The sequence below is a fragment of the Hetaerina americana genome, unplaced genomic scaffold (assembly GCF_022747635.1).
Source record: "Hetaerina americana unplaced genomic scaffold, ioHetAmer1.1.p SCAF_32, whole genome shotgun sequence".
NCBI classification, from domain to species: domain Eukaryota; kingdom Metazoa; phylum Arthropoda; class Insecta; order Odonata; family Calopterygidae; genus Hetaerina; species Hetaerina americana.
The window spans coordinates 743,155-770,963 of record NW_027286897.1 but is presented as its reverse complement, the minus strand read 5'-3'; the positions used below and the strand labels follow the sequence as shown (position 1 = coordinate 770,963).

The window sequence follows — 27,809 nt, the reverse complement described above, 5'->3', positions numbered from 1 at the left end:
CTAAAATTTTTTAAATAGCGCATGCCTCTCATGATAAAAAATCCTAATGTGAAATTATTCATTACATTTGTTTGTCATCCTTAACGTAGACAAAATCATCAACATTTGCAGGCATGCATAACAACTGCGGCATCTGTTTTTCAAAAATATTGAGAGAACAAAAACGAAAAACTGGAAGGAATAAATAAATAACGTGTAAAATTGGTAAGGAGAGAAATGGCTTGGGGAAGATGTGGTTATTATGAGAACTAGAATAAGGGTGGGAGAGAACGTGATTACGAAAGAGAGCGATGGCGATTAAGAGAGATGGGAAGGATAAAAGAGGGAGTGAGAAAGATGATGAATATGGGGGTGGGAGGATTTCTGAGGGAGTGAGAGGAGAAGGAACGAGGCTTCCAGCTCGGAGAGAAGGTGATGAGAAAAGTGTCATTAAATTACGCACCGGACTTTTTTTCCTCGAACTCTCCTTTGATCTGAATTCCTCCCCAGCATATTAACGGGCATGCCCCCACCATGGTGTCGGGATGATAGAGAGAAGAGGGGGAAGGCTGGGCGGGGGATGGAATGGGTGCACAAAAGGGTACGTGCGGGGTGGAGGGAGGGGAGAGGGAGGCGGAACTTCAGCGCCCGGAATTGGGAGGTCGGGATGGAATAATTGAGACAGGAAATGGGAGAAGAGGAATGACGGGTGAGAGGGGAGTGTAGGGGGGTTAACGTGAGAGGGCGGGAGGGTTGGAGGACCGAGGGGAGGGTGATGGACGCTTGTTGGGGCCGCTGGCTGGTTGGTCGGTGGATGTTCGAACTACGGAAGGGGGGAGCGGAGAAATTGTGGAAAAATGATCTCGGAAGAATGAGTTAACTGGGGAGTAAGTGGTGGCTAAATAAAGTCGCGCCGAATAAGAAACGGAATATTAATGTCCCAGAATTGGAAGGGAATCAAATTTAGGATGCGATTTGGGATCAGACTGCTGCACCATAAAGTAGAGTCGGGGATAATGCATACACGATGATAGCCAAAATCACAAAATCCGATGGCGAGCGCCAAGTTCGAAGGGCAAGATCGCACTATATTTTGCAACTTGCGGTGGGAGAGTCGCAAATAATTGCATTCAAGCGTTTCTCCACTCACGAGATGTCTTTTTTTTAGCCACATCACACAGAAACGAAGAAGAAGTAAGAGTATCTGTTAACTGATGGAGTTACTTCAAAGAGAGAATATCGCAAATGGTCCTAATTTATGATAGTCATTCTCCAACTTTTACTAGACGTGATTAAAGAAATACAGGACAGAAAAACAAGTATTTATAGATGTGTATATACATGCTCTAATACATGTATGTTGTTGTTAAAATTATTTTACAGACAGAGACCGCGATCACATTTCATTTGCACTCGTTTGCCTTTCAAAGAAACAGTTGCTAACAGAAAAGTTTGGAAAGAGAGAAACACAACAAAGTCCTTGAGTATGGATATCCCATTATTTTACTAGCCTTAACTAATATCGTCGAATTTGCAAATATTTATTGGTTTAATGTGTTTCCTTATAATGGACTGATTACATGTTTTCCGCTTCGGCGCAAACATACATGTACTTCACCATAAGGAATAGGGTATGGGGACGGGGATGTTCATGTTTTGTACCTCCGTGGCCACTCGCAAGGGCTGGACGCGCGGCCTAAAATACCGACTCACGCTTCACCGTCAAGGGGCAGTTCCTAGTTCCCAAAACGAAAAGTCATGCTCTGAGGTAGAAATGTACCTTTCAACAACACTCCATCCTCCGAAGCGTCTGCCTCCTGACTGCTCTCGAAACGATCGAGTAGCAGACGCAGGCAGTCGCCCGTTGAATGAAACCTCTCCATCTAAAATACGCAGGAGGAATGATCAAACGCATCAACATGCTTCTTCCGCAGGAAGACGTAGGATGCACCTGCAACACAATTCGAGGGGTCCAATGATGTGAGCCGATGGCGTAAATTTTTGTCGCGAAAGCTTTCACAGGGACGTAGCGATAACACCAACCGTGTCACTCGCGCCGATGAATTTTGTTGAAACTGCTGGCATTGCAATCACCATCTTTAAGACCGAAGAAAGGGGGGGGCTCTGAGGGTGAGAAGTGAAGTGTGGTGAAGGCAGATGGGGAGCCTGAAGATAATAGTTAAAAGAACAGAGATGGTCTCCCAGTCCAACAAAACAATGCGAAAGGGAGCCGCAGAATTTTTTGATATAATAGGCCTCGAATGCAATTACGATCATTTTGAGATATATTTACCATTAACAGTGATCTTATCCTCTTGCCAGGGTACACTACATGTGGTCTTTTTTCAGACTTTTGAAATCGTCTCGAGAAATTTTACTGCGACAAACTACTTTTCAATCTTATGAATCCAAAGCTTCACAACAGGTATCACCAGCTGATTGAGGTCTTAAAAAAGATTAATATTTTCCAAAACTGATCAGAATATTTTTCATATGGCTAGAATGTGCCAAATATAATATGCTATATGGAAAAGCTTATGTCGAATGGAGAGATTATTCCTGGGGATAGAGGGAAAGTAAAGAACCGTAGAAGAGCGATATTAGATGGCGTTCATAATTGAAACATTTAAATGGCTATGTCGAGAGAGTAAATAAGTTTAGATAAGGGAGGCAACAGATAATTGAACCCAGGAAATAATTTCTATGCCGTAGCAAATACACGAAAATAATTTTTTTCTACTCGTGAGTACTCAACAAGATGATTCTATCTACGGAAGCAGAATATGTTCGGGGCGGTTTTTGCAGCTGACGCCATTTTGACAAACAAAACAAGGATCACTCAACTCCCTCCACGAGAAAACGGCCCCCCTCTCCGCACCCTTCCTTCTTCACCATATCACTCAATTCCCATGCCACCCAACACCCCCTTCCCAGTTATCCCCTGGTACCCATCGCATCCCGTAACCCTAGCCAACGCCAGTCCCCAATCCCACCAACTCCCCTCCCACACCGCTAAGCCGTTTCTCCTCTAGCATTCCCGCATTTCCTTTTGCAAGATCCCATCCCGTCTCCCACCCACCCAGGCACATGTAACCATGGCGAAAGAGGAGAGGAGGTGGGTTGGGAAGAAGAGGAATGGAATGGCGGGCCGTGGAGAGAGGAATCGAGGAGAAAACTTCGCTCCCCACCGACTTCCCCCGCCCTCTCCTCTTCCACGCGCCGCTAAATGACTAAGGATACGGGAACGGACGGAAACAAGGCGATAGGGGGAGGAGGGAGGGGGAGAGTTTTCGGGGAGTTGGTGGTACGGCGTGGGTGAGAGGGGGAAATTAAGAGAGCGGAGCACGATGGGGGTGGGGACAGAGAGAGAGGGAAGCAGTGAGTGGAGGACGGTGGGGTAAGGATTTCACGGTTGGCGGGAAGAAGGGAGAGACAAGAGAGAAGGAAGAGGGGATGGTCGAGGGGCAGAGGGGCGTCGTATGGAAATGGCGAGGTGGTTTGGTGGGGAGGGGGTGGTCGGGAGACAGGAGAAGTGCGTTCCCCATTTTTTTGCTCTAAGAAAAAAGGAAGAGGGAGGGAGCGTGGTGGTGATGGTAGTGGGGGAGGGAAAGCAAACGCTTGGTTAGTTGGGGGAAGGGGGGGTACGGTAGGCACGTGGTGAGTTTGGGCTTCAGAGGAGTGGGAAGGCCTGACTACGCAGGGATGGAAGTCTGTCGGTCTGTCTGTCAGAACGACGCGGTTGGCAGGGAGCGAGGATGGAAAGGCGGAGAAGCTGAGGTAGGGTGGTTGGGTATTCACTTGGGGTTTCTTTATTGCCAATCTGAAGGTATGGAGAATGGAGAGGCGGAGGGATTTAGAGAAAAGAGAGAAGGGATTCGAATCCTACAAAGCATTACAGCACAAACCAACCTCCACTTAATACACATATGTTCCTTTCTTAATAATTCACTTGTACCACTAACTTGCCAAACATAGTATTTACTTTTATGCAGGTAATTTACATAAACATATGTTTTTATGATAAAATAAGATTAAAAGCTAATGAAACAGTTTATTTACATTTAAAAAATTGCTTAGATATCCAATTTTTACGCATATAATATTTTTCTCCCGACTGTATTAATGCTCTGTTTTTTATGTTTCATTTACATGACGTCATTTCCCCCTTACTGTCTATGTAACATTAATGGCTTATAATTTTATAGCTGAATTAATTAATTCCAAAATATTTCGACGTCTTCGTGGACGCGATTTATTGTATTCCATTGTCCTTTTATTTGATTTTCAGGATTACGTCCATAGCATAATTTGAAATACAGGAAGTATGTATAAAAATAGTAACTGGAAGGAGGGTTAGTTTTGGAGGAAAATCTAGCGCCAAATCACATCGTGCAAAATTATGCATTACGCTTTTTCACCTCTTCCTTTTCCTACAACTCAACCGTGTAGGTCCTCGCAAAAAGCGCTTTTTCGCCATCAACCTCCCTTGGACCCCTTCCTTTCTTTTCCCTTGATTCTCTCCCCCAAATTTACTCTCTCTCACTTCCTGCTTCAACTCATTTATTTTAATGTGGAAATTGAACGGCAAAAAGCGTCAAAATATTTTTTAGCATCTCGCGGGCTGCCATGTTGCCGGAAAATTCGTCGACGCTGAGACCGCGGGAAAAAAATAACGAGACAAAAGTGAAATAAGAGAGAGAGAGAGACGCTTTGGGTATAAAATTTGTTCCGCGAGTGTCTGCATGAAATGACTTCCATCCGGGAAAATTGGGGGATAATCAACAATGAGGCCGGAGAACAGCATTTATCTAATCTGTGTCAACTTTTTGAAGGGCCTCTTCAAATGCATATAATGAGAAACTTTGTTTCAATTTCGTCTCTGTCCTTCGGGGTTTCTCTGAAGCACGCCAGAAAAAAGAAACAAGAATGACAAAAGTGTTTTCAATTGCTACTTAAAGCTGTCAAGCGTGAAGGAGGAAAACATATACCCGCTGATTCAATCACTTGTCCGTTATTATAATTTCAAATTATTTCTATACAGACGTAAATCAGCAGATATTATTAATTTGATAAAATAAAGAGTACTGATGGTGATGATGGTAACAGTTCATATTTATAATTTAAAAAGATACTTCGACCGGATAAATTGATTTTCTCGTGTTTATGACCTTAGATATGCTGTCTCAAGTTAAAGAGTAAAATATCATTCATAATGGTGCCGATTTGGTTTGAATAAATCCTCTAAATCGTCTAAATCAAAGACTCACACTTCTTTCTGTTTGATAAAACTGCTCCCAAGTTGATATATCTGACTCATACTCCAAGAAATTGACATCTTTGCGGGCATTTAGTCCATTATCCTTTTTATTTCTATTTGGGATGCTTAGCCAGAAAGTAACCATATATATATATATATATATATATATATATATATATATATATATATATATATATATATATATATATATATATATATGTGGGGCAAAGAGATAGGTGATGGTTTCGTCTCGAGAGTTCGATGCATTATGATTAGCTCAGATAAATTAACTACCTTTGCTAATGGTAAATTAACTTACATTTTCCTGGCTAATTTCTGGGAATTAGGAAATTCTCCGCAAAATACCTTAAATGCATTACAAACCAAGAAGAAATTCGAGCAAAGGATTCTTAACTGGACTCCGCAAAATTGCAGAAAATATTTAGACAAAAATTTATTCTGGCAAAACTGCATAATACGTCAGCCCTCAGCGTTCAACGGTCTCATTTACATTTAACAGTAAGGTCAACAACCATGTGCATTCTCGTTTACTGTTCCACGTTCCATTGAAGGCGAAACTTTATGAAAATATGCTCGCCTAATACCGTGGTCAGTGAATATTTCAAAACATTTAGCCATTTTCTGACAACACTAAAACATTTCATGTCACGTGTTCACGTTGAACAAAAACTAAAACTAGCCTCAAATGATTCCTCAATGATAATGGAAATGCGTACCACGTTTCCAAATTCTAATATTCTGCTGATGAAAAATTTCCGGCATTACCTTCAAGGTATAGATCACTCTCCAAAATATTACGCAGAAAATCAGCTTTTAACTGCAATTCAATAGCTTCGCCTCTTTTTAAATTTGATAATTAAGTTATCCCATAATTTTCCTTATTTTTCGCTTTGACTGCCCACAGGAACTAAGCCTCCGCATCTGGAAGCGTTTGACGACAATTTTCGATGGTGCCTCGACGAGGTTAGTTTTAGAGTGATGAAAGAAAAACTCGGAGAGCGTCATCGGAATGAGGTTCGAAGGGATGGAAGGGGAAAATGGAAAAGAAGCAGGCGGAGAATACAAGGGGGGAGGGGGAGAGGAGCGGACCCGAATGGAACCATTACAACTAGAGTCAACAGAGAACACGAGAGAGAATGGGGAGTGGTGGGGAAGAGGAAAAGATGGCAAAGGGGGGGGGGGTGGCATGGAATGGTAGCGGGGGTAGGGAGCTTGAGGAAGTGAGGGGACGGAAGACCAACCAACTGGGGATCTCGTTTGTTCTTCTCGATTTTCGCAGCGAAAATAATCCCGAAGGATTGGGACGAGGGAAATCAAGAAGGGATTTTTGACGGTTAAGATGGTGTGAGTGAGCAAAACGGGAGGGCGAGATGGAGGGAGGTTGGGACGGGGAAGGGAGGGGGCGTGAGAAGGGGGCGCCTGGTCTCGGAAGAAGAAAACGGCGGCTGCTCGCGGGAGAAGAGCGTTGAGGGTGAGGTGAGTGAAAAAGTAGCGGTGGAAGAAGCTGTTCAAACAACTTACTCGAGCGGTGGTAGCGCACTAATGGAAACTATAGAAAGACTTGAGGTGGTGGGGGGGAGAGGGATGAGACGGAACAGCAAGGGGAGAGGATTGGAAACAGAACAAAAAAAATATTAAGGAACAAGGGGATGGGCGAGAAGGAAAACTAAGGTGGTCCGCGAGGATGAGGGAGAGCAGGAAAAGCCAAGATGCATAGGAGAAAACGACGCGCGGTGAAATCCTAAGAAAAAAAAAACCTCCGAGCCAGCCAGATGCTCAAGGCACTCTCGCTACGCCTTTGAGTGTCGGATGTACGTACCTATGCCAACAAAATAGGCACAAAGGGAAGCTAAAGCGAGGAAATATCGCGGGTGGTGGGATCGGTGAGATAAGAGGGGAGGCATTCCCTTGGGAAGGGGTTTGTGTGCCCACGGGATAATTACCCAACAAATGTGAATCAGTTTTTCACCTCAAGCGGCGAAAGTAAACTCTTAAAACGGTAAATGGTAGGAATGAAGACAGGAGCTTACTGAAAAGGAAACATTTCTAGTTACAATTCCAAGGGGAGATAATACAGCAAATCCCATCTCCCTAAATGAGGACATTTCAAATCTTGTCTCAAATGGTTTGAGACAAATGCTCAAGGGGATTATTAAATAAAATCACATATTAAGAATAGAATTTGAGTTTAAGGATACCCGTGGGAAAATAGATGTAATCGTGAGGTCATAATTCGATATTTGGACGAGGGGCATTCAACTATCCCGAATGACACAATCTTTCCTTTGAAAGGATTATAATTGAATCTCAAAAATGATATGATGTCATACGCTCACATCAACAAACCAGCATATTTTTCTTCTTTTAAATAATCGGATAAATGTATTGTATTTAGTTATAATTGCATACTTGCGATATTCCAAGAAACTGCGGAAGATGCCACGACAGTAACTTTTGACGGAGTCATTTCGCTAATATGCATTAAAGTGCCACAATTTCAGGATGTAAAAATCATTCGTCGAAACCCAGTCAAGGGGAATTACTTTTACACTCTGAAATTGTTGCGTTGTAATGTATAATCGGGAGTTCTTTATCTTAAACTCTTATTCATCCTGGGGCCTACGTCGTAAAATCGGGCCAAGTTTTGCCAAAGATGGCCAAAACATATTCTCCTTGTATTACTATTTCCTTTAAAAGACTTATTGCCTCATGCAACAGTCTTTAAGGCCTTATGTCTTAGTGCCGAAAAACCGTCATTGACCGACCTTTTAATTCAACTAAGCCTTCTAATTGTGTCTCGTAAATCAGCCCCGTTCATGAGTAACTTAAGTACAGACGTAGGTATTAGATAGCAAGACTATTCTTTTATTTAATTTCTAGTGGCATCTTAGACATGTTCATAAAATTATTTTAAATTCGTAGAAAAATGTGGAGCAAAACTGCAAAGAAATAGAATCTCACGTCAGTATTCACATAATGCATCGAATGCAAATTTATATCGTTTGATTTTAGAAAGATTCATGTACTTATATGATTTGATTAGCACTACCTTTAAAACCAGAAAAGAAAAAAAATGTATTATCCACTACTTCTTGCAAACAAAAACCTCGTTTCAACATCTGGGTGTTGTATTCAGGTTCTTATATAACTAATCAAAGATGACCTTCAAATAATAGAACTGTGACAGCAACAACTTCGTCGTTTTTAAATTTATAGTACGACAACTTCAAACGTTAATTGATATAAGAGATAATAGCAATGCTCATATATTTTAAATCAAATATATTTGTAAGTATAATCCAGAGGGATACATGTTCGGTAGTTTGATCTGAGGGGTACACACAGTTTGGAACATGATTACTAACTGAGGCGGGTGATTTGCTCGGTGGAAGGTTAATCGGTTGGATTATGGAATAATTGTGACGCCATGGCCCCGAGGTCTTCCTCGGTATTAATTAACAATGCTTTTTTTGAAAAAGCGTGAAATCGCCAATGGCTTCTTTCAATGCAAGAATGGACTTCACGCTCCCACGCCCCTTTCCGTTGTGTAAGACTCTTGGTCTCTTAATGAGTTTAATTTTCAGCTCAAGCATTTTAAAAGGAAGTATTTAAAGATGTAATAAATAAAATTTTCAAGTCCTGTTATTCCTACTCTGTAACTATTTCTCTCCACCCATATAAACCCCTCTAAGGTGTCAATTAAGTAAGCTTAAAATTTGTTGTCTCAGGCGTAACTTTATGGAATTTGCATAATATATTGGAATGTAATGAAATAATTGACTTTGTAACAATTAAAAAGTCAATTATTTCTTTACATTTCAATAAGTAAGTTTAAGTTTTCGTAATGTAATGTTTAGGGGCTAGGTGGAAAAATGTCTATGAAGTCTAAAACTCGCCCCATTAAAGACAATAAATGAATAAATAACAAATACCTAACAAACAGTTGGTACTAATAAGTTACTTAAACGTGAGATTCGCGCATGTTAGATGAGTAGCTCAATATGTTACGAATTCCTGGAGTATATACGGCCAAGAACTCTAAAACATATCCCATATTTGTAACCGTTTAGGTTTCAAGTGCTTTTTTTCTGAGTGCAATGAATTTTCATGTTTGCATTCAGGGTAACTAATCAGGACTTTGTATCACCGCGCGCCATTGAGAATCCGAGTATAAAAGTAAGTTTTCAATTGTTTCCGGCTCAACTTTGTGGAAATTCATCTTAATTAAATGAAGAATACAATATATCTTTCCACTGTCCTTTATTATGTACCTGATGATGACGCTTGAGCGTTGAAACTGGTTGTACGTAAATGAAGGACAGTGGAAAGATACATTGTATTCTTCATTTAATTTAAAGTAAGTTATTTGAAAAAATAAAATATTACAAGTTCAGGATTATATTTCTTATACGAGTAATAAAGTCTTATTCTTTCCGTATTATCAAAAAGGAGAAATGTAAATTATTATGCTGAAGTCATAAGTTATTATTTATAGGAAGTGTTTTAACCAAAATATAATGAAACGGTTTTACCGAAAGAAAAATTACAATTTTGTGAATTCCATCAGTGGAATTCATAAACATTTTCATTTTTTTTCCGTATTTCATGAGTTTCACACAGGGAAGCCTAAAATGAAATTTTAAAATATCTCAGATACAATAACTTCCTATTAACTAGTGAAGTAAGCAAACTAAATCTCAAGCAACATATCATAGAAATTTTACCACGAAAATAAACTGAAATAACTAAATTTCTGAACGGTACTCACATTGCACCGACGTAGAGCGTATCCCGCGTCTCATCCAGGTAGAAGGTTCGGTAGTACATCTTCCCACAGGTGAATTCTCGGACATGATCTGGAACGAAACATGACACATAAGTAAAGATAAATAAATGTTTTCATGGTAAATTAGCATACGAACAATGATATAGCACTTGTACGTGTAATTGCATGACAATGGAACTCATGATATAAACTAGGTGGGTAATCAAAGCCACTCAGTTACTGAGTGATTCTCGGTATATACCTTAAATTTGTACCACATAAATCTTATTCTAATAAATCATTTTTCATTATTTGAACTAACTAAAACAAGTTCTCTTTGGAAAAGTCCGCGGAAAATTACAAACTCATTTAATATGGGCATCAAACAATTCTACGAGGGGAAGGCTGAAAGTGTTAGGCACATTATCTTTTGTTTAAAATTGGATTTTCACCCTTCTCTCTCCCTCTCTCTCTCTAATTTCAAGATCTACAATACTTCTAACATTTCTCATGCATAACATTTGAAGAGAAATTCAGGAAATTTTACTTTCCAGTTATTTTCTCTCGTGATAAGTAATATCCAAAGTTTTAAGCTAATTTCAAGCATGAGAGATACGCGTGCGAATTCATTTGAATGTGTAAGAGATATTAATTCAAATGTTGAAGAAACACATCGTCACAGGCATACTAGTGCAAGGAGACTTGGGAGGCTTGAAACCAGATACTGAAGGTAGGGGTCCGGAAAGGACGAAGAGAAAGACCAAGGGATGAGGCGTTTTACCATATTCATTCAGGAGTAGTTCAAATTATTCCATGAAATATATTTACCTGAAATTAAGAGGAGTATCCTTTTTCGAATGCACGTGTACAAATCGCAAATTATGACATCCATCTTAAAAGCGAGGGACTTCACGGCCAAAATATATCATAACACTGAAACAGAAGGTACTGTTTTCGGTTAAATTTACCTTATAACTCTGCTCATAATAAATTGCACTGCGTAACATAAAAAATGTTGGTAGCATTAGTATGGCTTACACGGCGAGCCACAGCTAATTAGAGCAGAAACCACATCATAGGAATTCCCAACCCCTTGGTGATTTCCCGATGATTCACACTCGGATGCATCATTTGGATGGACAGCGAAAAGGTGCGCGATAAATTCCAAGCTAAAATATCCGTAGAGAAAACATTTTACGGTCAAAAAGTATAATAATACTTTTAACTAAGCAAAGGACTATTGGTTGAAACATAATTCGAAGTTCTAGTACAGTTGTTTGAATCTAAATTCGGTGATTTCTACGTTGCACTAATTAAGATGCCGTTAGCACATAGGGATAATATAGTTCCCAAGGCGAAATTCTTTAGAATCGCTGCCTAAAGTTTTATTTGTGAAGACGGCGTAATCAGGAACCAACTTCCATTAAACTCCGCTAAAAATAATACTCTTCGCCTTAATTTGGTAGCTAACTTCCTTTAATAAAGGCCTGTAAATGGCGCACGGAAATAAGATTCTCCTCTTCTTATCTAAGAAGATAAGCCCTCATTAAATGAGAGAGAGAGAGGGAGGAAAAGGGAAGGGGTCTTCAAGAGAAAGTGACGCAAATGTGTAGAAAAACAAGACCACCACTATGAGGAGATGGAAGGAGTAATACAGCAAAAGAGAGAGGGAGATAGATACTAGATAGAGATAGAGATAGAAGGGAGAGCGAGGAGATTAGAGGAGGGGCCGGAGAGGGAATCATGAAAGTAAGCAATAAAATGAATGGTGTGTGAGGAAAAATTTACGTTCCCCAGCGGTTCTAGCGGTTAACAAGATGGAGGACAGCGAAGAGTGCGTAGGACATCCTCATGGTCGCGGAGGGCGAGAAAGTGGAATCGGTGAGGCGCCTTGGTGCCAGTCGGCCTCTGTGGCGGAATGGTGTTGCTGTGGTGTATCTAAGGAGCTAAAAGGCAGGGCTGCGGGCGAGAAAGACCAACCAGCTCGGCGGCGTGGAGAATTCAGGGGTGGGGCGGTACGCCAAGAAGCCAGCCAACTCCCGCCTATCTGGAGATGAGTGGGGGTCTGGGAAGAGGAGGATAAAATTAAGAAGTGAGGAAGGTTACGAGCGTAGTTTATAGGTCTCAAAAGAAGTAGCGACGGGTACAAACAGCCTCCGATTCGTAAGAATCCTTTGCAAGGGAGTTATCAGCATTTACAGGGAACCGGGCAATCCCTGCGTTGCCTGGCCTTGTACCGAGCCTTTCAAAAAAAGCCTTCATGAGAGTACTGATACAATTGATGCAAACACATATCCAACCCTCTTCCCTCCCGGCGGGGGGAAATTCCTGCTACCTGCAACGTTGGGTCGAATTCCCTTCCTTTTACTGTCTCTTTGGGGGGTTGAGTGTTTTGTGGTGCATTTTCATGTGGTAGTGATGTTTCACATTCTTGCTTGTTGTGTCCTGGCTTGCGTGTTGTAGGATGGCTTTGGTGCTGTATCCTGGGGTGCAGTTTTTTGTTGTTTTGCGGTGTATGTGTTTGCATGAGTATTGGATGGAGGGAGTTTTGCATGAGTGTGTGCGCTGCTGGGGTGTAATTTTCCGTGTTGTTTTTTGCATGTGGTATTTTTCGTTTTTACGGTTGGTGACCTAACACCCCCCGCCACACGCCCTTGCGGCGGCTTGCGGGGTATTATGTAGATGTAGATATCAAGGTTGAGAATGGAGATTCTTAGCGACTTTTCGAGATAAAACAACATCACGTACAGATTCCAGGATATAAAATTAATCCCTAAAATTTCTGTACACAAATGCTTTAATCTTCAAGCTTCATACGCGTTCAATATCTTTATTTAAATCTTATGCTCAGGGTTATTATTTTGTAATACTAATTTTCACATATTCGATACTAGTATCATTCTGTTAAATATATAGTCGCATAATTGGTATACTACACGACTACATATTACTTGAGATGATATTAAAATATGCCTAATTTGAGATCACTTTATATATTTTCGTTAATTTTATGCTTTTAATAAAATAAGTAATGAACAGAAATTATTAATTTTCATTCATAAATAATCTTCCCCAATTAATCGAGAAACTCCTTTGAAAACCGAATCTCCTCGCACCGCTGGGTTACCCCGACCTGCAAGTAATATATATAATCACGCGAAAGTTTTCTTGAAAAAATTAAGGGACATCCGTGGAGATATTGATGAAGAAACAGGCAAAAATTACAGTGAAGCAGTAGCAGATTTAATTTTCACACACGATTAGTTGATCATATTTAAATGAAAGAAATATTATTTACTTAAATTGTGTAAAATAATAGCGCAGAATACTAATTCAACACTGCATTACTTTGAACCAAGTAAAGTTACCACAATTTGCTAGAGTATATTCTTTAAATTACCAATATAGACAATATATAGGCAAAATAGATAGTCTATATAGACAAAATATAGAAAATCTAAAATAATGTGACATTTTTAATTAAATTATAAAAAAGAACTTTTTAATTTAAACTTTGACATCCATAATCACTCGTTTTTTTACTATTGAGGATAATCAGAAAAATAGGTGCTCGTGTAATAACACTGATGGAGGATAAAATACATGGACCAATTGTGTCAATGTTTGACCAACTGTGTAACACCATCTTTCTATGCCAGAATGAAATATTTTCATGATATTCGTTAATTTTTTCCTGTAGTACAGACATGAAAATTCGAAATAATACTCAGTAAAACACACATAAATAATATTCTACCCAGAAATTTGAACTTGAATCTTTAGACGGTATTTTCGACAAAAAGGTTTTAGCATTTAGGTCATATCGAAATCGACTTTTTTCAACCCTTTTGGGAAAGCAACATAACATATTTATAAAAAAATGAAAATATGTACGTATATTCTTGAAAATTAACGAAGTTCCCATCTTCCCCGAAATAAGGAAAACAATCTATTCCATTTCGAAGGTTGACTGTGCGGCGTAGCGGAGTAAATACAATCTCGTTGCTGAGATGCTGGGGTGACGGCTAGAGTGGGGCAGAAACTGAAAGTGGGAAATAGGACGTAAAATAAGAGAGAGATTGAGAGAAAGAAAGACGAAGGGAGAGTGGGAGACAGAAAAGGGAAGTGGAGGGCTGCGGAGCCCATAAAAAATGGGAAGATTTTAGGAGTGGGAGACAGAGAAAGGAGATGCGTGCTCTTAAGAAGACCGGACCGCCTTTGAGAATATAACAATCAGAAGAAAGATAAAATTATGTTGGGTCAGTCTTCTTTTGCGAGAGGAAGGGAGAGAGAGAGTTGATGTGTACTATGGAGGAAAAGGAACAGAGTGAGAAGAGAAGAACAGGAAACTGGTGGACAAGGAAAAAGAAAGAAGCATGCCACTGAGTAAGAGCTTGGACGAGAGTTGGGGGGCAGAGAGTTAAGGCGGCATGGGGTAATAGGAGATAGTAGCGGAGGGAGCGAGTAATGGGGTGAAAATAAACGAAAAAATAAAGTAAAAAAATGAGGCATAAATCGAGTAGTTCTTGGTGTTAATAAGGAAATTCTGACAGTTGGAGTTCCTCCTTGTCACACTCACTTTCCCTTCTCTTCTCAAGCGCAATTAAAGAACACTGAAGCTGTTACATTAGAATCAGAAGAACCCAATAATTAACTTGGCCACAGCTATAATGTAAATATGCTCCAATTCTGACATACCCTTGTGTTAACATTTGGAAATCAAAGCGCGACCTTACGTGGGAAAAATCAATTAACGTGCTGATTAAAGTCTTATTGTCAAAAGTCGTTATTATTCGTCGTAAAATTCTATTGCCGGTGTAGAAGAAGGTGTGCTATTTGTCGTCATGGAACTTCGTAACATAATTTGTCGTTAACTAATACATGTTGCAAAATGGAAACGCGTGAACATAGGTGCGTCTAAAATAAGAAAATCACAACTCAAAAACATTTACGAATAAAATATTTTTTCCTCTTGCTGTTTCAACAGAAGTTTAAATTTCAAATTGCAAAAAGTACCCATACACAAAGGAGAAACGCAAACCATAAGAAAGGAGGAAAGCGAACGGAGGAAGAAATTGATGCCATTAAACGTGGAAAATAATAATGTTAAAAGAATGTGACCTTGGAATAATGGAAAATATAGGAAATAAATTCGATTACCACGAGACGAATGAAGGTTATATGTGAAGACAGCAGGAAGAAATAAATACAAGATAAGGATAGCGAAGAGTAATAGGAAAACTGCGCGTGGGAAATGGGCACCCGAGGTCAAGTTCGAAATAAATGAAGGGAAGACAAGAGAAGGGTATGATGCAGCACAGGAAAAGAGAAAGGTAGAGAAAGCGTGTGGAAGATATAAAAATATTCTGTAAGCTTGAGGGGGCATCAATATTTCATCCTTCGTCCGCAAAGAAGGATATCCATTTCATTTATTCATTCAGCGTTATTGATTCCACCCCAACATGAGTATCTATTCGAGCAAAGGTACTAAGAATTCCTCGCGACACATAAGAAATGGTTTCCCATCATCCCTTAGCGTCTTGGGAAAGACTGAGATGACTAAGGCTCAAGGATAGGTGTTTGGTTGATGATTACATCCACGTTTCCAATAAAGCCAGCAGATCATCTCATAGAACGGTAAGAACATGGGAAGAATACACCACCCTGAAAAATAATGCACCAACACAGAAATGGAAAAAGATGTATAGACGAATCGAGGCCCGAAATTGAGAACATAAATGAAGTCAAACTACGAGCTATGAGGCAATTGTCTACATAAGTTTAATTATTAAAATTAAATAATAGTCATTCTGAATTCAATGGTTTGAGGCTCTAATTTGCCCATAATTCATTATCACAGAATAAATATACTTAGTATTGCCTCCAGAAATTACACAAATATACCTTATGATGGCGCCTATGCGTCGAAACCGGTAGTAATATGATAAAGTTTTTAGTGTGAAAAAAATAATAAATTTATTTATCCAGGGAATAGTCATTCTCTTTTGCGCACAGACTTAAGGCCTGAGAATTTTCGAGTTGAGGAGCATTAGGAAATCCGTATAACCAGACAGGGAAGGTGTTAAAGGCTGAAAATGCAAATATAACTTAAAAATTATTTGAGCTGATCTTCTGAGTATAAAGGTCCCTTTTTATTTACATCCCATCGTTCTCTCATGTCTCTTTTTCCCACGAAATCGATATATCTCTCCTTTCCTCAATCGCTGACGATCGACTTTAGGAATTTCTATCCCATTCATTTTTCAACTCCACCTGCCTCAAAACGATAAACCCCCACACCGATTGATATACAATTCGATAAGAGCGAAAAAATGAAGCGTGAGGAAACGTTTAAGAATACAAATATTTTATTTAACCTTACCATCCGGTTGTATCTACGAAATATTAATAACGATAAATGGGCATTGATAAAATTATCTGCATATGCATTTTTATTTTTGTCCATCTCATGAAGAGCCGCTGCTCTTATTCTATTTTCTGAAAACAATTAACATTAGGATTAGATAGATGCCAGAGTCAAATTTAGACGTACAATAACGCGGCATAGGTTAAATATTATCTCTTGTTCATTCATGATCTTATCAGCAATGGATTTGGCGTATGGATTTTAAATTACGTTATGATGAGATTCAAGATATTATTTTCGGTTTTATATTGCAAGAAATTTTAAATAAACATACCTTTACAAATTTACCTTTTTGAGTTCTTACTGAATACTTTAACTCTTTTTAAACTATTGTCAAAGCTTTGGAGTCATTCGGTCATTGGAACTCTGAAACCAAAATTAAGTCCCAATGGTGAAAGTCATAGTCAGTTTAAAATAAATGGAACATGGTTAATACTTTCATGATCTTTTCAGAATAATTAAACATTAAAGCCACTATTTAGAGTGTAAATCAGTAGAAGAAAATTAATGGAAGCCGACGCATATATAAACAAAAAATTAATAACACAGAAAAGAAATTGAACGCCAAAAACATCGAAAGATTTCGTGATTGCATTGAAATGAGATCTTTTAACAGTATTCAGCACGGTACATATTTGAAATTTTCACCATTAAACACAACCAGCTTTCTGTGTCCATTTTGGTGGGGGGTAATTTTGGATCTAATTTATGGCCTCTGCTCCAACTCTCGAAGAGGTTAAGGGAATTTATTCCCAATGGTACAACGTATTTTATCTTACCTCCATTTCAATTCCTTTCTTATCCCCGTTGAATTTCATATCGTCTATATATCTTTAGGCCTTCGCGCAGAACCTTCTTCTTCCTATTGGTTCTATCTTCTCCTTGAGACACTTTGGCACTCCTGATTTAGAACTTATGCCATCTTACGATTAAGAGAGTGTTGATGACTCCTCTCTCTTTCCCTATCTTTCCCAATAAATCTCTTCCCCACAGTTACCACTTTAGTTAGTGCCATCAAATTCTCCGTGTCTGCGTCACTTTTCCAATCTCCACATGTATCTCGAGTCAGCGTAGAAGATTAGGTAATGGCGAGACCCAAGGGACATTCTCTCTAATAGCATGTCTATCTTGAGCGGTAAACTAAACGTCACAGCTGTCGCCATTCCAATTTGGCTCTTAACCAGAACAGTGCCCAACACCGTTTACCTAATGATGCCTCCTGGGCTCATTCCAGCACTTTTTTGCTGGGAAAATTTTACCCTCTTCGATAGAAATTTCTAAAAATAATGATAATACATCGAAAGGGAAAGTGATTAAATAAATATTTCATTAGCAAGAAAAGTTACAAGATCACCTCCTTATTTATGATTTGCAAACGTTTCAGACTACTTGAAAGCTATTTTATCAAAGTGCACAAACATTCGTCGAATATTTGAACTAGGCATTTAAATAAGATAATGATATGAGCACATTTTTCAAATCAAAGTAAGTATTGACAGCTTCATATAAAGATTATTGCTTTTTTCGACTACCTTCTACAAAGGAAAGGCTCTTTCTCAAGAAATTGTACCAATAAGAGAAGAATAAAAAAATAAGCGGACAGTTTTCTTTTTTGCCTGTGGAATCACGTTTATTTTTCGTCCAGTTCCTTCTAAATGTCATTTTTACCGGGGGGAAATTTACGTCAACATCCTAAAATGTTCACCTTAATCCATTCTAAGATAACGGGGATGCCAATAAAGAATTCAATGAAATTCAAATGAAACAATTCAAAGGAATGGGTAAATTTTAGGTGCATATAATTCAAAATCTTCACCAAAACCACCGTAAAAATAGCCTTTGTTCACACGTTGGTTATATAGGGTTTCTAAAACAGCTAATACTGCGATTATGCGCGGAATATTGGAGAGGGGGAGTTCTTAGGCGATGCTAATCATTCCATATTGATACAGGCTGTTCCATTTGAAGAAAGCGGGCGATGGGATCTAGGCTAAGTAGATTTCTGCCCCTCTTGGATCTTCTAACCTATACCTTTCAGATTTTCACTGCCAACAGCCCGTTTGTGCATGCCATCAAAGAGATTTATCTCACAGAAAATTTTATCGAACGATTATCTTAAACGATAACTACTAAAGGATTCGTTTGAGCATATTTCAATAAATTTCCACCTACGAATGATTACTTGAGAAACACAAAGAGATGATATCATTTTTGGACTTCATCGCTAACTACTAAGGGTTCTTACTCCATGGCTTAGAAGTTTTAAATCTGCTAGAATTTAAAAAAGATGAACAAATGTCGCAATTAATGTCATAACCAAAGGTGAAGGACGAGTGAGTTTTCACTGCTTCGCGAGAATCTTCGCGATGGCCGTGCTTCACCGCAGCAAGGCAGCTAATACAGCGATGAGTCGAAAAGGTGCTGAACGGAATGTCACTTATCTTCACCTTTCGTATACATAAGTGGCAACGGAAAACTTATGCGCTATCGTTAACAAATGCTAATCGTAGGACATGCATATGAAAGAGAAAAATTGCCGAATGCTGCGAATCGGCATAGGCAGACACATTCGGCCCGTTGTATACCTCTTAGCACTCCCAGCAGCGGACACCGGGCACGAGAGCCAAACTAAACAAGACCCCGGCAGCGCTGCCCTTTCGAGAGGGGCGATGGGGATTTGCAGCTCGTCGCCAGTTTTTGTTTTTTTTTCATTCCAAGGGCCCGTCAGACGGGAAGAGAGTCAGGGTGGAATAAAAAAGTCAATAAATAAATAAAAAGGAAACAAAAATATTTGATGGACGTGCTCGGCGATTCGAAAATTCGGGAGGGTAGTGATGGGAAGCAAAATAAAAGAAAAAATAATGGAGAGAAGGAATGGAGGGAAGGAAAGAGATGAAAATGAAGATGTTTCCGTGAGAGGGTGAAGCGAAGGACTTGGGAAGGGGAATGATGAGTGGGCGAAGAATGAAGGAACGGAGGAGAGGGCCTTGGGAGGAAAGGAGAGAGGTAAACCCTCGGTGATCCGCATTACAGCGTATAGCGAAACAAGGGGGAGGATAGTGTCGCCGCCGCGGATGTGACGGATCAGGCGAGGGGGTCGCAGGGGTACAATATGGGCATCGGGGCGGTGGCGAAAGAATGGATTAAGAGGGGTAAGCGATCCGCAGAAAGGGGTTACATTCGCGTTCGTCGGGCGAAGAAGAGGGATTCGAAGGGTTGGAGACAGGGGATGGATGGGAAATGGACCTCATGAGCCCAAGGGATGAGAGAGTTTTGTAAAGAAGAGGAAGAACAATAAAAAAATAGCGAAATGCCGAGGAGGCTCATGAAGGGTTGACGAACGGTGGGATTCGCGAGTAGATTAAGCGGGGTTAAGTTTCAAATGGCTGCAAAACGAGAAAGGGTTGGTGGGGCCTAAATGGGTGGGACGCAGGTCCAAGGAGGAGGAGAAAGGGGTGGAGGCAGGGGGAGAGGGTAAAGAGTGGGAGAAGAGGGTTAACTGTGGAGTAGGAGGATTGTGCGTGCGTGAGGGAATGGTCGAGAAAGGATGGTTCTGCGGTATTTTGGGGAGCTAGGGGTGTCGAAAGTTTTGTTTGTTGGAATGGGAGGCTAGGGTTCGTTTTACATGGCTGAGCGGAGCGGAACACAGTGTATCTACGGGGAGTAGAGTTTTGTTTGCCCATTGGAACATACCACACGGAGGAGCCGGCACTATTGCGGGATGAGTCACGTCAAGAAACCATTGGCATTACCTCAATCAAGCTCACAGCCTGATGCTTCGGATACAGAAAACGACTTAGAGCATTAAAAGCTGCCGTAGACATACTGGAGAAGCATTAATGACCCAAGTATTTACGATTTTTCATCCACAGACAATGCAACTGGACAGGCGGAGTTAAACAAAAAAATAAACAACTCGCTAGGGTTTCGGAATGAGCTGATCGGAAAATCCGATCCACTCCTTTTGCGATGGAAAAGGCTGCATTCGACAATGCGCAGCGGAAAGAAGACCGTTCCGCTTCTATGTCTGGTCCGCTCCACTGCGCTCGTCAGTGGGAAACGGCCTAACGAGGGTTCTCTCCCAATGATAGCCGTGGACTTCATGACGGGGACATGATCGATAGCGCACGCCACCAGATTTCAACTTCACCCCCTTCGGCCTTCGTTCTTCCCCCTCCTACTCGACCCCCTCTTCTTTCTACTACCCACCCACCGAACCCAGCCCCCCTCGGAATTCCCCTTCCATCCTCGGCGCAATGATTAATCACAGGTCCCCCGGGCACCACTTATTCCCCATCTCACGGCCCTCTTCCCCCTTTCCACCCGCGCGGTCGGGTCCACCCCGAGCAAAATGCGCGCGAGTGCTGCACCCGTGCCCCCACCCCTCCTCCCGCTCCCCCACATCTCTCCCTGGAACCCCACGTACGCACCCACCAAATAACAGGCGAGGGAAGGGACTGACGAAGAGAAGCACACCCCTGCACCCCTTCCCACGATTACCCAAAACGGCCGTTCACCTCACTCCAAAGTCCCCCCCCCAACCCAAGAACAAAACTTCCGCACGCACACATCCCCGGCATACGTAAGCACACACGCCGCACGAATCCGGGCACACGCAAAACGGAAAACGATGAAGAGTGTGAATGGAAGAGGTGGAAAGGGAGGATAGAGGAGAGGAGAGAATAAACGAAGTAATATGGGAGGCTCGTTGGTGAAGGCGGAGGAAAAATTAAGTGAAGAGATGAGGGATGGTGGGGTTGGGGAAGGAGAGAAAGGATGAGAGTGGAGGGAGGATATTTTGCGTCCGCGGCTGCCAACTACTTCGGGAATTTTCAGTCCCTTGGCGGCACCCGGATGGTGGCCAGATAGTTTAGATGAAAGATGAGCAGTGATGCCATCAGAAATGTGAATGAAATACGAATATTTCTTAATATTTTTTATTCCAAACCTTAGTTTAAAATTGCTTTTCCCACCGTGATACTCCTCGACAAATTTAACTAACCTGAGTTGAAATCACTCGTATTGGGGGGGGGGGGAATTGAATGGAGGGTTGATTTTTATGTGATATGGACAAGAAAAAAAGGAATTTTTAAAATAGAAATTTGATGAAGAATACCACCAATCCATTAGTAATTTCTATTCTATTAATTTTAAAATTACTAATGTTCCTAGAATATCACAGGCGCGCGCGCACCCTCACACATTAATACATATGTATGTATGTATGTGTGTGTATATATATATATATATATATATATATATATATATATATATATATATATATATATATATATATATACATAAAGTTTAAATGCATAAATTGTGGATAAAAAATTCAACAAATTTAACAGCGGTTATTTGGTTCAGCTTTTGGTATTAGTGACGAAAATAAATCATCTAAGTTCTTCTAAAACACTATTTGAACACACAAATTTAATCTGAATAGGGTTGAGGGTGCGTTCGCAGTAAAACTGGAGCCTCAAATATTCAGGGTGAAAGAAGGGGTACCTATCTGGAGAAAAAAAGGAGATTAGCGGGAGTGAGGGACGGAGGAGAAATGCTTGAAGTGGGAAGTGTTTGGGTTGGGTAGGAGGGGGTGGCATTCTTTTATTGAGGGCGGCATTGGCATGGTGATACAGGATGAACGGCAGAAAAATAGCTGTTTCGGTGGAGCGAGAAAGTAGCCTAGGTTTTATGCGCGTGGAGGTGGAGGACGAGGAGGTGCGTTAGGAGGGGAAAGTTTCACGCGCGCGCGCGCGGATGCAGATGAGGGTGTGGGACGGGTTTGAGGACGGTGAAATGGGGGAGGGGCGGTCGGAGATAATGAAAATAAACTTCCAAAAAAGAGAGAGATGGGAGAAAGTGGAAGACATTTTGGAATTCTGAAGCGGAAGCTGAGCGGGAGATTTAAAGAGACGCTGCGTATCGTTGGATTTAGGGGAAGGGTGGGGGGAGAAATGAGCGCCGATAGGCGCATTTGGAGGTGACGGTCCAGGGTGTGACTGCAATATCATCTCATCAAGGGAGTGCTTTACTACTTTCATTTCGCGAAAATGATTCTTTCATTTCTCTGTGAAGCACCAACTAAGGAGATGAAGATAGGAATGCAGATAGCTTGCCTCGCGTTACTTTTAACTATAACTTCACCAAAGAAACATTTATATTACATATATAAATATAAATATGAATATATATATATACATATATATATATATATATATATATATATATATATATATATATATATATATATATATATATATATATATATATATATATATATGTGTGTGTGTGTGTGTGTGTGTGTGTGTGAGTGTGTGTGTTGGCTATTTATCTATATCAAATTGTGAAAAGATTTAATTCTCAGGCAAGCAATATACAGTTTGACAGACCTTTAAAAAATAAAATATAGAATATGTAATAGGTCGATCACAGTGCACTAGATATAATAAAAACTCTTAAGACTTACAGCGATGGTGCACCTCTCGACGATCGAAAGGTCATGCGTAGGACCTTGTAGCGTAAAGTTCACCTTTGGTGAAAAAACTAACTCTAACCATTTATGGCATGATAGAAGAGTAGTATTAGAGAGAGCGTCAATTATTAGCATAAATATACAGTGTCCAAACCACATGTACTCAGAGATTAGTAACTGTTTAATTGCGTCGAATAATGTTTGTGTCACCATATGAGCACTGGCATAATTTATTTGGATCTTTGGATAAAATTAAATAGATTTGAAATTAATCCTCATGATAGCCTTAATTTAAACATGCTTTCCAAAAATTAATTAACAAATATAATTGCATTGAGATCATTACAGCTCAACAATCAAACATTCGTTTTTGTTTGCTAACTAACATATTTTATCGTGGTTTGAAGACAACAACGTGAATTACCTATTAGCTTCATTTCTGCACAAGTTGCCCCTGAAACATTTTTATTCTCTCCGAACGTGATCGCTAAATTATGGAATCATAATTGTTCGCCACACAATTTCATTCTCCCCAAAGTTGTTTACAAAATACATTTATTCATCTATTCGACAAGGCTAATGAGCAATTTGTTTGAAGAGGATTTTTGTTAATTAAATCTCTGTTCCAGAAAATTAACTGCATGCCATTAGTTCCAAGCGCATTATATTCCTGAAATTTGGGCAATTATTAATTCGTGCGATATTAATTGGATCCCATTTTCGGCAACTTTCAAAAACACGCGAAAGAATCCCCGATTGTAATGTCGAAGCATTGCTCTTGAGTTGCAATGCACGCAGCGAAACGATTCGCGGGACAATGTATCGCGGGGATAATTAAAATCCACTAAAGAGAAAGTGAGAAAGTCTCCACCCCCCACTTTCATCCTCCCTTTCTCTCTCTCTCCTCTATGATAACACCATTGCCCCGGGAATGTTAAGGGCTCCACTAATCGACCCAAGAAGAGGGAAGCGGGAGAGGAAGGGTTGAAGAGAAAGGGGAACAAGGGATGAAGGCAGGGAGAAAAAGTATGTCGAAACGCCCGATATCGACTGACGTCAAACTTGAAGCCCGCACGAAATAGGCGGGAGAGTACTTAGGGACCAGATGAACACCCTCGTCGTGTGCGCGCGAGGAGTGGAAACAAAAGACTGGCGGAATGCATGCGCGGGAGGAGGTGGGAGTTTACGTTGGATGCCGATGAGTGTGTGTGAAATGGGGGACGATTTGCAGGAACTGCGGGCGGGGAGGGGGACAGGGGAGAGGGGAGGCGTGGACACGCGGGCACTGGTGATGGCCGATCGGAACGTCGACGACGGGAAGAGGGCCATGGATGGCGAGGGTCGAGAGCATCCCCCTTGATGGAGGGGCGGATGAAGGGGCGTTCGGGTGGGAGTAGAGTCGAGGGCGAGGATGGATGGCGACGGGGGACGATGGGTTCGAACGGATGCCGCGGATGCCACCTTCGCCACACGGGGAGGAGAGGGCGGAGAAGGGTGCGGACGGGGGTTATCGAGGGTGGTCGCCAGGCGGGCGACGACGGAGGCTCGCGAGAATTAGGCATTGCTCGGCGTCACATTGTTTCGCCGCGTTCCATGCATCAACGCGGAAAGCGGTGCACTCGGAGGGTCGAAATCGTAACCTTCCCCCCCACCCACCCTATCGGCCCCTTTAGATGGCGCGGCAGTGGCTTTCGAAATGCTACCCTCCTTCCACATAGCCCATTTCCCCCTTGACCCTCGCACCCATGTCCACCCTCTGACCACCAGCCCACAAACAGTTCCACACACATACACACACACACACACACAAACCCCTCCGCCCTAAATGCCACTACAATTTCGCCCACTTCAGGGTTTACTGCAATATGAGCGTTCTCCGCGGGATCACCCTTTCCCCACGACAGGCGTTGCCATTTCCCTTCGACTCCGAATCAATTTCCTGAATTCTTCAATTATTTCGTCCCCGTCAACACTGTAAATCATTCACTTTGTGTACAGTTTCTTCACCATACCTCCTATTAATTCAGTCGTGACAAAGTTTCCTGTCGGGTAAAGTCTAGATGAAGACTAGAGAGCCCAGGATCAATTTCCGGTAATTATGAAAACCAAGTTTCTGTCAAGTAATGCTATTTTCGGGATACCATCATATCGTCCAGAAAATTCATATGAGACAAAGAATGAAAAACAAGATCCCTGAACCTGATGTATTAATTTAAACGCGACTGCATACATTATTTCCATTCTTATAGTCAAGACATAATTATGCCATATTAAGTTGAAACAGGTTTTAGTATATAAAACAGTAGTATAATTATTATAGTTGTAATTGCATAGCCATCCGTTTGTGTATAATATCACTGCACTGGAAACTGATTTGATTTGAAGAAAATATAAGGGATTGCTTCCAACCAAATAAATCACAACTGAGAACTCTGGAATTTCTTCCTATGATTTGGATCAACACAAAATTAATAATAAAAAAATAATAGTCTAGAAACAATTTTGGCACATTTAAGTGCAATAAATGCTATTTTTGCGTAAAAGCCAGTTTCAACTATTCCACTACGCGAATAGATGCAGGTGATAGAATATTGTCAGAGGGTAACCGGTGAATTTGATACATGGTTTTAAACATTTTTGTAAAGATAAAGATCAATACAATTAATAATGTGAAAATGTCAATAATTGAATGAAAAAGAAGGATATCAAACCATAAACGAAATATATCTCATATCTTGAGATATGAGATCAGATATCTAACATCTCATATCCAGGGGAAATATATCTCATATCCTGAGAGGATTTGGGCTGGGATGACTTCGATGAGAGCTGCAAAGGGAAACATAAAATTGGCAGAAGATAGAGTTAAAATGGATGTTAAAGAAGAGCGAAATAGCTGCCAAATTAAGGCATGGATAGAAGAGTGAAAGCCTACAGAGAACTAAAACAAGAAGTAACTGAATGATACGATCCTATGCAGAACACCAGGCAACGATAAAAATTAACCTCCCCAAAGTGTAATTGAGAGAAATATAAAATCAAAGAAAAGCTTTCCTAATAAACCTATAGTCATGAGATTGAAATATTCAGTTTCCATTTCCTCGTTGGATATACTTCCATTATTCACCTAGGATTTAATATTTTACTTGCATTTAGATTAAGAGCTGCTTCTAACTTTCCCTCGATCAATACGCCTAACGACTGTCAAAAGTATCTGAGAAGGTATTCTTCCTTTTTATGCATCTCTTAATGGACAGAAAATATCCTTAGATTGTCATGTGTATCAATTATATTCATAATCCCCGTACATTATTATTAACTCATACTTTTATATACTCATACTCTTTTTCACATATTTCATAGTTAAGTTTCATTAGCATTTTTGCATCTGCAGAGATGTTAATGATTTCGTAAAAATTATTGCTTCCTAACTTCATAAAAATATGTGAAAATCAAAATATAGTATTTCGAACACGCGCCACCGACCCCCATTCTTTAAAATTTCGTAATTTCCCGAATATTCAACAGAATTTGACCTCCCATTTTCATTTGCTTCACTTTCTAACACAATTAGTATGGTTTACAGGCAATGAATTTTCAACCATGTTTATCAATATTCCCCTCCTGTCAATAAATGTGAAGCGAACCAAACTGGCATGGACCCAATCACAACGAAGACATCCGCTTATCCGCTAGACCCTAGCCAAATAACATTTTCTGAACGAGAACATACGAAGCTGATTAGCGGCTTTTTCCAGCTCCAGGTAGTTGCCGATTCTCCTGCATGTGTGTGTGTGTAAATATATATATATATATATATATATATATATATATATATATATATATATACACACACACACACACACACACACACATACACTAGCTGACCCGACGAACTTTGTACCACCTAAAAATTAATTTAATCATATTTGACTTGTTATAAAAATATAAGGAGAATAAATAAATAAAACTAGAAAAATAAGTGTTAAAATGGCTGGTCAGAAAATGCATTTTCTAAATTCAATCCATATATGCATTCGGATTCATTCTCTTGAGTCCAGCACCTTCTGATATACGTGCAGCATTTTTTGTTTTGTTATGCGACGGAAGAACAAATAAAGTGGATGGTTTACCAACACGTGAACATACCACATGTAACTGACCATGAGAAAAACATGGGTTTTCTAGATTCAGACCACAAACACTCTACGATTGGCTTTGTGATTTGTTAATCGTCATCGCGAATGCAACACGAATTGGTAATTGAATTCGTTTAAACTCAAAGACTATCGCGGTTGGGATCATGGGAATCCTCGGTATGAGAACATCCTCATCTTTGAATTTTCCTTGGAGTACAATCGCGGAAATCACAGTGATCCTAATTTTTTTATTAAAAACGATTTCCATTGCATAGTTTTGGTTGGTTTAGGTTTCGACGCATCATGACCACTGAGCCAACCTTGAGCTGTGAATTGTCCGATGTCAAGCCAGGCACATCCAAGGAGTTTAAAAATTCAGATGGATAGTTGCCTACTTCGTCTTCGTTTGTTACACAGTCAATGAATTTGAATGGATGCAGAGTATCAACCATTTGATTCTGAATTAGGAAATTTAAGATATCCAAATCTTTGTTCTTAGCCGCCAAAATTGCACGTTCACTCAACCAATTGTGATTTTGTAGGTTATCAATGATGCTCGGGAAAACTTTGTTGATGACCTCATCTTTCGATGAAATTAAATTGCAAAAATTCGAGGAAATGAAATCAATCCCCTCGATTAGTCAACAGGAACACGGCCATTACTGACAGTCAGCAATTGCTTGGAGAAATCATCAGCGGATGGATCGTTCAGCAATGCAACTCTCATGTTTGTTTTCAGTTGAAGT

At 40.3% G+C, this 27,809-nt stretch overlaps 1 protein-coding gene across 1 annotated transcript in view; it reads right to left on the bottom strand.

The window, feature by feature from the left end:
- Positions 1 to 27,809, bottom strand: part of Sema2a (Semaphorin 2a) — a 1,147,864-nt gene that overhangs the window by 574,613 nt on the left and 545,442 nt on the right. Inside the window, exon 2 of the mRNA XM_071589072.1 lies at positions 10,026 to 10,113. Coding sequence (XP_071445173.1) covers positions 10,026 to 10,113 — 88 coding nt within the window. The remainder of the gene's footprint in view (positions 1 to 10,025; positions 10,114 to 27,809) is intronic.